The 11,016-nt window shown below is 33.6% G+C and overlaps 2 protein-coding genes across 2 annotated transcripts; both read left to right on the top strand.

Annotated features, from left to right (window-relative positions):
* Positions 1 to 631: 631 nt before the first annotated feature.
* Positions 632 to 8,547, top strand: Bma-vps-16 (Uncharacterized protein; the record flags this gene model as incomplete). The annotated part of the gene is made up of 23 exons (XM_001899132.2): positions 632 to 681; positions 859 to 941; positions 1,328 to 1,446; positions 1,548 to 1,628; positions 1,706 to 1,844; positions 2,061 to 2,173; positions 2,273 to 2,454; positions 2,572 to 2,649; positions 2,860 to 2,954; positions 3,417 to 3,533; positions 3,637 to 3,722; positions 3,834 to 3,961; positions 4,928 to 5,072; positions 5,249 to 5,357; positions 5,446 to 5,604; positions 5,742 to 5,848; positions 5,928 to 6,095; positions 6,204 to 6,394; positions 6,858 to 6,954; positions 7,083 to 7,189; positions 7,421 to 7,555; positions 8,246 to 8,382; positions 8,465 to 8,547. 23 exons carry the CDS (start codon positions 632 to 634, stop codon positions 8,545 to 8,547), a joined length of 2,709 nt encoding a protein of 902 aa, XP_001899167.2.
* A 121-nt stretch (positions 8,548 to 8,668) lies between these two features.
* Bm9621 (Uncharacterized protein) lies at positions 8,669 to 9,573 on the top strand (the record flags this gene model as incomplete). Its single annotated transcript, XM_043073844.1, has 4 exons — positions 8,669 to 8,765; positions 8,992 to 9,092; positions 9,273 to 9,351; positions 9,449 to 9,573. The coding sequence occupies 4 exons, from the start codon at positions 8,669 to 8,671 to the stop codon at positions 9,571 to 9,573; spliced, it is 402 nt and encodes a 133-aa protein (XP_042929778.1).
* Between the last annotated feature and the right edge of the window lie 1,443 nt (positions 9,574 to 11,016).

Below are 11,016 nucleotides of genomic sequence, written 5' to 3'. Positions count from 1 at the left end.
CAGAACAAAAACATGCCAAGCGAGCTAATTTCCTTTCAGTAATGGTGTGCTTTTCTGGACATTAATAGCTTTCCATATCCAAACTGAAACTTCACACCTAATAGAGGTTGACAAGTGTTCTTATTCATCAATATAGGGAGCAAACAAAGGTCACAAGCAAAGGAGTGACCAGGAACTCAACAAAACTAGTCCTCCTCCGCAACAAACCTCAACTACCTCCGCGAACCTGCTAAATCGCTGCCAAGCCCAATGACAGTTTCATATGGACAAAACGATAAAATGTGATGGGTGGAGAGAAGTGAGAGAGTGAAGCCGCGTGGCGAAGATTTGTTAAGTGTATATAACTCGTTCTCCACCCTTTTGTGAATCCGTTGTTAACGAACTAGCCTTGCGAAGGAGTTTGATATGTTTAAAGGCGTTTTCTGTTTCTTTTGTGAGTCTTATAGATCAAATTATAGATTTTGAGAGTACTCAGTAGTGCAATCGCAGCGTCATATGAAATATTTGGTAAACTTATGTGTGGAGAATTCATTAAATCCTTTTTAGCTTCCGAGGCTTTTCTGTGGTTGTCAAGTGCACGTCACCGATTTCATATATTCGGCAGTGCATTAATGTTCAACGGTAAACTTTAATGAAGTCCGAAATAAGCGACTGGAAATATCTCAGTCCTGTCAAAATAAGGTCCTCATTTTTCATTTCATCTATTCCAATTAATTAAAACAGAGATAAGTGGGAATATAGCGAAGTAAACTAGAATAAGATAAGATCATTCCATTGCAGTTTCAAATTCTGAATGATTTCTACTATGCAGCTTTAGAAGACGTGTATTGGTTTGTATTGGTCAGGAAAATGTTTCAGGAGCAACATTTTATTCAAAAATACCTGTTATGATATCAGTGACAAATGTCTGTTCGCATCTTCTCCTTATGGAGGTCCTGTAGGTATCGTTTTGATATTCACTAAATTTCTTCACCATCTTGGAACGAAGGCTATTGTCGTCTTTCACGTTATGTTCGAGTCAAACGAGTAAATATTCATTATAGAGTTTCAAGTCGTAGGTAATATATTAGTCTCTGTTGATCTTGTCCAACTTGTTCATCTTTGCTTTGCGGTTGGAACTAACTTCTGAGGTCGGTTTGGCACTTTCGACAGAGAATTTCCTTTCCTCAGTCATGTGGGGAAAGCATATGACAGTATCAGTATAACATGGGATGTTATGAAGTTTAATAGCTAGCTAAGTGGATAATTACATTCCTTTTTGCATTGAGACATGCTTGCAGTAGTGAATTTATGATGTAAACAATTTGCACAAGATAGTGTTTTCCAGCTGTTGCAGTACCAGATACTTCTTTCTGGAGTGTTATGATAAAAACAAGCTCAGGAAAAAAACTTTCAACTTTCAAAGCCCACAATGTTCATTCCATGTATTGGACTCGTTGTCATAGAGTAAGATTCACCGTTCTTGCTTTTTGAAGAAATGTTTAAGTTGCATTTTTGGTTACTTCCAGTTCTTGTCTAAAGTTCCGCTTATTCTATTTTAAATTCAGCTTGTAATTGTCAATATTCGTGGTCGTGTTCTTGTTTACACTCCCCTTGGCAAGCTCAAGTATCAATTCATGATCGATGAGGTTGTCTGTTTTACTTTTTTTATATGAGTAATTTTCATATATAGGGCAGGTTATTTTTTCACTTCAGATGTATTTAGGAGATTACCGTTACTGAAACACGTATATATCATGGAGGAGTCGGTAATGCAGGTTTAGCAGTTCTTTCCGAAAATAATAGGATCTATGCGGTGAATTCGGTTATGGAAGCGATTCCATGGCGCATTCCTGATGTTGCAAGTATTTTTTTTTTTTTTTTTTAATAAATTAGTCATGGATATCATATTTACTAGAAAAGCCCAATTGATTTATATTTTAATTTTTCTGCTTAACGAGGTGAAAGGCTTCTTAAACAATGGTCGATTAACATTTATCAAAGAAATAAACTGCTCTAAGAAAAAGGCTTCTTGCATTCATTCTAATATGAATGAGGAGGAAATCAATAATCTGTTGTAGAAGCAAGTCATCCATCTGCCTGGAATGTGCTTACATCTGTACAAGTAACTATTTTATTTGTTATTGGTAATGCCTTCTATGCGGGCATGCAAGGGCTTGCACCACATCTTCTGGTTTGCTTTTTTTTTTCCATTGCTTTAGTGGTTTATTTTCCTGCTTTATTTTCCAAAGCATATTTTATGATCTTTCATGGAAATTCGATCTCTTCTCAGGATCTTTCATGGAAATTCGATCATGGAGAATACATAAATATTGTTCCAAATTGGGACAGTTCTCGAATGACTCTACTTCATTCGAGCTTTGTTGTTCAGATTATTGATTCAGATTTTTCACTTCTTTCTACTTTATCTCTTCTTACTGCTGGTGACTCGATCGTAACATCTAGCCTTACTTGGTTAGTTTTAAAACTGCTCACACCATAAAATGAGACATAAGATAAATGAGGCCAAGGTAGTTGAATTGGTTCCAGTGGTTATTAAAATTTTTGGATGACAATCAACCATCCTTTTAGGTGTGGCAGTGAGGTATTAGCTTTGAAACGTGCTCGTAAATCCTTATACTTGATTTCTTTATGCTCGGAGACGCATGTGTAAGTCGTTTAAAAGTTTAAGAATATTCATTGACACAATTTAATTTTTGTTCAATTTCTTTTCTGCTTTCTAGTAATGGGATGAAAAGAGAAGAGGAATTAAAGTCAAATAATCTTCATGTGCCTTCATTTTTCCTTTGTAAATCAAATTAAAAAGAAGCGTTACAATCCATATCCAGATTTCATTATTCCTTCTTATTGAAAATACAGATATGATTTCGAAAATTATGTGGAAATCGATATGGAGCTTGATGGTATTAAAGTTTTCACTGCAAATGAAGTTGTTCTTTTATCGCAAGTACCAGGTTTTTTTTTTTTTCTTTTTTCGCAAGCATATATTTAAAGCATGATGTCCAGCTGAATTGTGCAGTTTTTTTTTATCTTCTGCATTGTGAAAACCACGATTTTTTACGTTACAGTATGAATACCAAAGTTAGTGTACACAATTTGCACTTCTAATACAGGAATTGAGTTTTTTTATCATGGACGTTCGTTGTTTTAATTTTGCTTGATTTGATTATGCAAAATATGACTGAATGTGACATAAAATTATTTTTCTACATGTTCTGATTACTTTCTGGTTATCGTTATATTATGTAATATTGCTAATGTTCTGTTGATTCGATGCAATTTTGACATTATTTCTACCACAAACTTTGTTGTCTATATTTTATATTAGTAATCAAAATTATACTTGTATAATGAATTCGCAATGTCAAATACGTTTTTCTGCTGATTTCAAGTTCTTATGTGTATCTATATTACAGACGCAGTTGGTGATGTACTGGGTGTCGCATCACCGGAACCTGGGGCCATTTTATACGAAGCTTCAGAGAAACTCATAGAAGGAACGTATGGTGTTTATGAGTATATAAACATGATTGGTGAGTGCTTATGAGTACGTAAACATGTTTTATTTTTTTTTAGGCTGGAACATTCACGTTGTTTGCTGCTGTGGCTTTTTCCTTTTCACCTATATTTTTGCAGAAGATCAAATGGAGAAGGCTGTACAACAATGTCTTTTGGCTGCAGCGCATCAGTTTGATACTATCTCGCAAAAGAAAATGCTGAGAGTTGGTGTCATAAAGAATTGAAGATTATATTTATGAACTGAAAAGTGAAAACATCTGATAGTGTAGTAGATAATTTCCTCAAGCTCCGTATGCTATGAAACATGTATTAAGGCAGCATCTCTTGGGAAGTCACTGTTGCGGCGACAGGATGCTTCACAGTTTGTTGACATTTGCCGTGTTATCAGAGTGCTGAACTTTCTTCGAAAACCGTATATCGGGATGGCATTATCATTTGCGCAGTAAGTTTTTGATATTAACATAATGTTCATAATGGTAGTATTATATAGTACAAAAATAACGAATTTATATTACGACACTATGCCTGAATTTACAAAAAACTATTGACGATTGTAGCAGATATATGAAGAAAGAATAAAACTGCTTTATCATATAGTGGGAATGAGTTTCATTGTCACTGAGCAGACGTGGAATTGTAAATCTGTTTCTCATCAATATCGAACATGTCGATCATTCCAACTTGTAAAAGTTACGAAGGACAAAACAGTACCTCTGAAAAATTAGTATGAATTGATTCTGAGCTCTTAAGGAATGACGCGAGTAAAATTTCATTATGGGGTAATAATTATGTGAACAAGTGGGTTAGTTTATAGGAGATGGTTTAAAAAGCCAAAAAAGGAGGAAAAAAAAAAAAAAAAACTGAAACTGAAACTTAAACTGAACATCTTACTACGTCGAGTTCAATCTTATTACGGTATTCTTTCTTTGTGTGTTTACAACGGCCTTTTAGTTTCTGTTTCAAAAGATCCTCATAAGATGATCAAACGCCTTTATGCACAAAGATCTAACGTATATATTTGAGAAACTACATCTAAGTTGTGGGGAAAACTGTAATATTTGTTCTTTTAATATTATTTTACTATTCAGTCCACTCATTCTGTGATTCAATGCACTACTGAATGCGTTCGTTCGACTGGCAGTCTTAATTGAGATTGAAATAGAACTCATAAATATCTAAGAAAGTCCATGTTAAAACTTATTTTCCAGTTAAGTTGTAGTTCTAAGGATATTTTCTGATTAATTACTGTGTTTTTCAAAAGTTTCAGTCATGTGTATTAAAAAGTATCAGTCCAGTTGCTATTTGTAGGTCGATTCAAGAATGTATATATATAGTTAGCTCTATATACTATATATATGGTTGAGATTTCCTGCTAAAAGGATTTATGTTATGAAATCATTTGTTTCAGGTCAGAGGAGCTGAAAATGAGTGCTGTGGTTGATCGCCTTACAGATTTGGGTCAGTGGCCTTTGGCATTAACCATTAGTAAATATATGAAGGTACCTTCGAAAAATGGAATTTACAGAGTATTGGCTCATTGGGCATTGAAGAAGGTAGTTTCTTGATAAAAGAGTGCTTTTTCTTTGTTTCATTCTCCATTTTTTATGTCCGTTTTCTCTGTTTTCAGTGGTTTGAGTTCTAAACTTTTGTTGCTTTAGAATGTATTTGTTTTCAATTGATTTTGTTTTTATGTTTTATGTTTGAACGAATGTTTGTTTATTTTCTTCAGGTAGAAATGGCGAAAGCGGCAAAAGAAGTAGGGAAAATGCCCGATTTTAAAGCCTTATCAGAAACAATTGTTAGCAAATTTACAAATTATCCTGAAGTTAGCTTTGCAGGTTAGATATCTTCTTGGAGCATCTAAATTTGTAACTTGAGATCTTTTTAATGCTCCGTGTCATAAAGTTATGGCATGTATTCTTATAGATGTCGCAATGAAAGCTGCTGGTGCCAATTTAAATGAATTAGCTGAACTTTTGCTGGATAGGGAAACATGTCTTAACAGACAGGTCGAAATGCTTATGAAGTTGAATAAAATTGATCGGGCTTTAGCAAAGGCTGCAAAAAGTCAGCAGCCGGATCTTTGTAAGTGCGCTTAATCCCATTCTGGTTTTTATTAGCACATTTACCATATAAACGTACTATTTTATTTGAAGCTGATGTGACATACACACCGAAAGACTTTTGGAATTGTTACGATTAAAGTAGTTAGTGCATTTCAGTACATTACGTTTTAACTTATTTGAAAAGAACGCAAAAGAAGGAAGTCATCGATCACCTTGTGCTGAAATTACCACAGGTCCTTTGTCTCTATCAGGATTACCTAAAGGTAACGATAATGCAGTCAACAAAAGTTTCTTTTAATAATCATTTGAGCTGCGTTCTATATTTGAAAGGAGTTTTTACAGGAGGAAGCACCTCGTCATCTTCTGGCGTTGTATATGCAGAAAGACGACTTTGCTCGTCAATCGTTATACTACTTGAAGGAGTCCGAATCTACGCCATGGAATCCTTTTGATAATAAGGATAAAGTGGAAGGATTGTTGAAAGCAGAGATGAGTTTGAATAAGCTGAGAGTATGTGTACCGTTCATTTTGCTTTGAGAACACAAATGACTAATATTATAATGAACTAATGACTGGAATCATTGGTATTTTAACATATTCAGAAGTTTTGTTTTTTAGGAACATACGACAGCTCAGTTGGCTGCTGAAACAGCGGAATTATTTAGTATATGCGAAACTTTGGACAGAAAACCTGATTTTAATGATGTTGACAGAACGAGTGTTAGATGTGTTTACATGTGGGCCGTGGGACATCGGGAAGATAATTTGGCGGAATTGCTGAGGAAGAAATTTAAATTAACTGAGAAAGCGTATGCTTTTGCTTTTTGTTTTTTGATAAAGTGTTTTACATTTTAAAAAAAAAAAATTGATTGTCATTTAATAAGAATTATAGTAATTCAACTCGTCTCATTATGGTGCGTTGCTGTATTTCGTTTTAGTCGTGCATCCCAAATCTTACTAAAAAAAAGTTTGGAGCAGTTCTGGTTAATCAGTAATAATGAGACTATTGGTCTTAAAACTAAAGTTTTTTCGTAAAAATGGAAGGAAGTATCAACTAACCACGATTTGCATGAAACTCTAATAATATTAGGTTTCATAAAAGGCCCTTCTGCATAGTTGAGTTGATCATATTTAATTGTTTTCATAGTTTCGCCAAGTGACAGTTGTTTGGACGATTTTGCTGCTTGTTCAAAATGATGCCTAGGCATTACAAAAAGCGATACCATAATGAAATTTTAAGCATTCATCATAGTTTCGAAATTCGTTTTGTAGATGGTACATGTGGAAGATTGAAAGCTATGCTCGAAATAAATTATGGCATCATCTTGAAAGCTTATTCAGATCGAAAAAGGTTCTCGCAAGTCACATGGTAAACCAAATTGTACTCTTTCATGCTACATTATTCTAATGATCACAGTACTGTATCATAGCCTTTTCTTTTATACTTATTTTCATTTGTTAAAATGCTAAATAAAAAGTTAAATAAATTATTTCCAGCCATTTATCGAAGCTTGCGCAACTTATGGAAATGAGTCTCTATGTAGATCATTCATCGGGAAACTTACAAATCCCATTGATGTGGTTGAAAGCCTGCTGCTGTTGGAGTTAGTTTTTACTTATTTTGTTCATATTAAAAGTTTTTATTAAGAAACTAGCATACCGTTATAGAAACATAGTAATCAGTCAATTTATGGAGTCTCTTTCGTTCTCAAAAAATGAACAAACCTCATTACTATAATATATATATATCATGATTTCTTCTGATAACGTTTCTATGCTATCAAAAGAAATACATTGTTACGCTTTTGCTTTTTTAATACGAAAAGGCATTACAGAAAGCCAATTGAAGCGGCGAATTATGCTGCTGAGAAGAAATTGTTTATCGTGCTTGAAAAAATTCACGCTCGATATCGGGGAAACAAAGAAGTTGTTCCAGTTATCGCACAAATTTTGGATTCCACAAGAAAGATGTGATTTCACTGCAAAATTCCTAAGTATTTGTGAGTTGTGGCGAGACTTTTAGTGCAACGTTTCCCTTTGATGGTTAAGCTTTATACTGGACTTTGCTAAACATGAGACTTCCGAAGGCAAATCATAACAGCTGAATTTATTCATTGGTTTTGAGGTTAGAAACATAAAAAGACCTAATTTCATATGACAGTGTGGAATAGGTTAGTTTTATATTGTCCCATTAGCCATGTACAGTTATTTCTACCTCCAGCCATTTCTCAGAGAATGTGAAGCTGTTGAAAGGTCTGCTCCGTCCCACAACCAAAAAGTAGTTTTGTTTGCAACAATAATTTTGAACACATTTTTGCATTTATTATCGTTAATATTTAAAAAACATAGAATTCACTCTTCTTTGTCACACTCTTGTAAGTTTCTTAGTACAAATTTTGTGCTGTTCTTATTTTTGTATCTTCATTATGTATTTATGAAATTTGCCGTTAGTGTTTTGAAAATTGGTTTTATTAAATACTCTGTGGTGTAAATCCAATTTTCTTGTTTTATAGAGTGTTATATTCACTGCTGTTGCAGAAATACAGTTCTAAATTATAAGTTGATCTATTGCGACGTTTGTAATCGGTTCAAGGTGTATTCGGTTTAATTTTCACATCACCTATTTCATCATTCCTATACCCAACGACGGAAATTTTCAGGATGGAGGAGACATCTCTTAATATGCTGTTGAAATCTGAAAGCACGACTATTTCACGGATACGCGAAAGGAGGCGGAAACGCATTTTACGTAACTCCGACCAACGCATTAGAAGTATCTTGGGTGGATTAGATGGAGGTTGGCTTTCAGTATTTATTTCCTATTCATTGTAAAGAATTGTATATTGTTGAAGGTTTGCCTTAATTCCAAACATATTCAGCAGAGCTACGAAATGCACCTGCACTGGAGGGTGGCGAATGTTTTAGAAATTTGGTGTCTCCATCTGAAACTTCAATAAGGTGAAAACTAATATATTTTTTTGGCCAGATATATGTCCATTTATTAATTTTTTATTAATAATTTCATTAAATTTCCCTATGCTTATATCCTTACTGCATATTTCATTGTATCTTTCGATGATTTCATGAATGAAAATAATGGTGAAGACACGGCAATTAAATTGATACTGTCATCTTTTTCGTGTACGTCAGTGAATCGTTTGTGGAAAGCTTTACTTGTTGGTATGTTCCGTGCAGCTTATGTGAGAGCACTTTTCTCCTTTTGCTGGAATCTGAAGTTTGAAAATCTTTGTGCGAGAATGTTTAAATTAATGGTTGTTTGAAAATCTTTGTGCGAGAATGTTTAAATTAATGGTTGTTTGAAATTACAAAACAAGTTTTGTAATTAGATAAATTCTGTTTCTGTAACACAAATCCTTTTTTTTCAACTGCATCACTTTAATTTTAGGATTGGTTATGCGATTGGCAGTTTCCTTTTTGATGATAGAGAATATTATCTGGCCTTGGATCATTCTTTACATGTTATCTGCATGTAAAAAGGTTTTTCAGGTTACATGTACATAGATTTTTTTCAGAAGTCGTGAAGTTATAGAAGCATTTAATATAAATCAGAGAAACACTGTTTCCTCAAGAAAAAATTATCTTTTAACCAGCTAAGTTTAATTAAAAGACAGTTTTTGAACAGTTATTTCTATTCCACTAACAAATTATTGACTGAATTAGTTTTAGCTTTCTTCTGTATATGCTGCTGTTGGTTATTTTCTCCATCCAAGGCTACATTTGGGATTGAATCTTTTATCATATGCAGGTTATAATACTCGTTTTATAGCATTGCAAGAGAATACTCGTTTTCTTTTTTTTTTTAGTTTATTTAGTTCTTTATCATGATCAAAACTATATTTTAGGCGCTGTTGTTCAAAACATATGGTGTTTTATCAAGGAGTCCTTAATGGTTGCGTTGTCTTTTATATTATTTAATGCACTGTTTTGCGCCTTTGCTCTGATTGTTGATAAATGTTGCTTACTGTAGGCTTTCTTTTTTAGGCTGGTTTTTTTGGTCCCTATAATTCATGCTTTCATGCATTATTAACAACCAGTTTTGCTATTGAAACTTTAAATCAAGGCAAAATAGTGTCACATGCATACTGCTGACCATTTACTATATTGTTAAACTTCGGTTATGCCACTTCGTCAACTACATCGTTCTTTCATAATAATAATAATATAAGATTCACTATTCTTCTAAATGTGGATATAATACAGCTGTTTCTTTTGTTTGGTTTTATCCTTGATGTGTGTTGCATGGTCTGCTAATAAATGCTCGATTCTATTTACTCTTGGCTCATGTGCTCATCTCCCCTCTTCCTTTACATATTTGGCGAACAGTGTTACATTGTCCATCTCTGGAGAAATCATCTTCAGCTTTTCTGAAACAAGTTGGTTTCCTTTGGCCCGGATTTTGTACTGAGAAGTATTTTAAACATATTTGAAGATTAATCCAGTTTTCTTATCTGGTGCAGGGAATTTCAAGAATAACCTTGGAAACAATGAATCGTCGACTAGGTTCTTATCCCAATGTGTGCGAATTGTTTAGTCTTTCAATAAACCTTGGAATAGGCCTTCGAAAACTTTCCATGGTTTGAATGTTTTTAAAGCAGAAAAATGTCGCAGCGTTATCAATGCTATCATTAACATCAATAAGTCTGCTTGTCGCAAACGTATCACAGATCTATCCGAATTTGTGCAAATTATTTAGTTGATTTATTTGTTTTATTCGTATGGGTTTGACAGATCTTTTGAGCGGTATTTACTGACACAATTCGCAATTCATTTACTTGAGGAGATTTAAAATTTTTGATTATTCTTAAAAATAACCAAATAACAACGTTAATGTTTTCATTTTTCCTGCTTATTGTGTATGTAACGGTAACGGAGCCAGTAGTAGGCAATTTCAATTTCAACTGATTATATGTGCTGTGATGCGTGTCGTCAGTCGACGTTCCAAATGACCCATTTTGTTAACAATGATTAATCAATCTTTCGACATTTATTTGCTGGCACAACTGCAGGTCTGTTTTACTATTTGATATATTGTCTTTGCGTGATGACATAGACAACTGTAATAAATAGAATGGTTGGACATGATTGTTAGACACTTTGTTTGACATATATTTCATATCGAAGTAAAGCGGAGCATCTCTGTTGAAAATATGATTGGTTGGAATCAGTGACAGACGGATTTTTTGTTTTAAACTGTAAATTGGTGAAATGAAGAAAGACAATTTTCTTTATAACTTTGTTCTTTTAAAGAAAAGCTTGTGTTTCTATTTCTTGTTATACATTTCAGTTCTTTATTTCTTTTTTTTTTTTGATATATTGTGCATACATGTTACTTATGCAATTAATATTTGGAGTTATTTTTTAGTCATAGAAGGAAAAGGGAAATTTTCCAGACGATTACTTCATATGTTTT

Source organism: Brugia malayi (assembly GCF_000002995.4).
Source record: "Brugia malayi strain FR3 genome assembly, contig: Bm_v4_ChrX_scaffold_001, whole genome shotgun sequence".
NCBI classification, from domain to species: domain Eukaryota; kingdom Metazoa; phylum Nematoda; class Chromadorea; order Rhabditida; family Onchocercidae; genus Brugia; species Brugia malayi.
The sequence above is the reverse complement of the archived record's forward strand: the minus strand, read 5'-3'. Positions and strand labels throughout refer to the sequence as shown.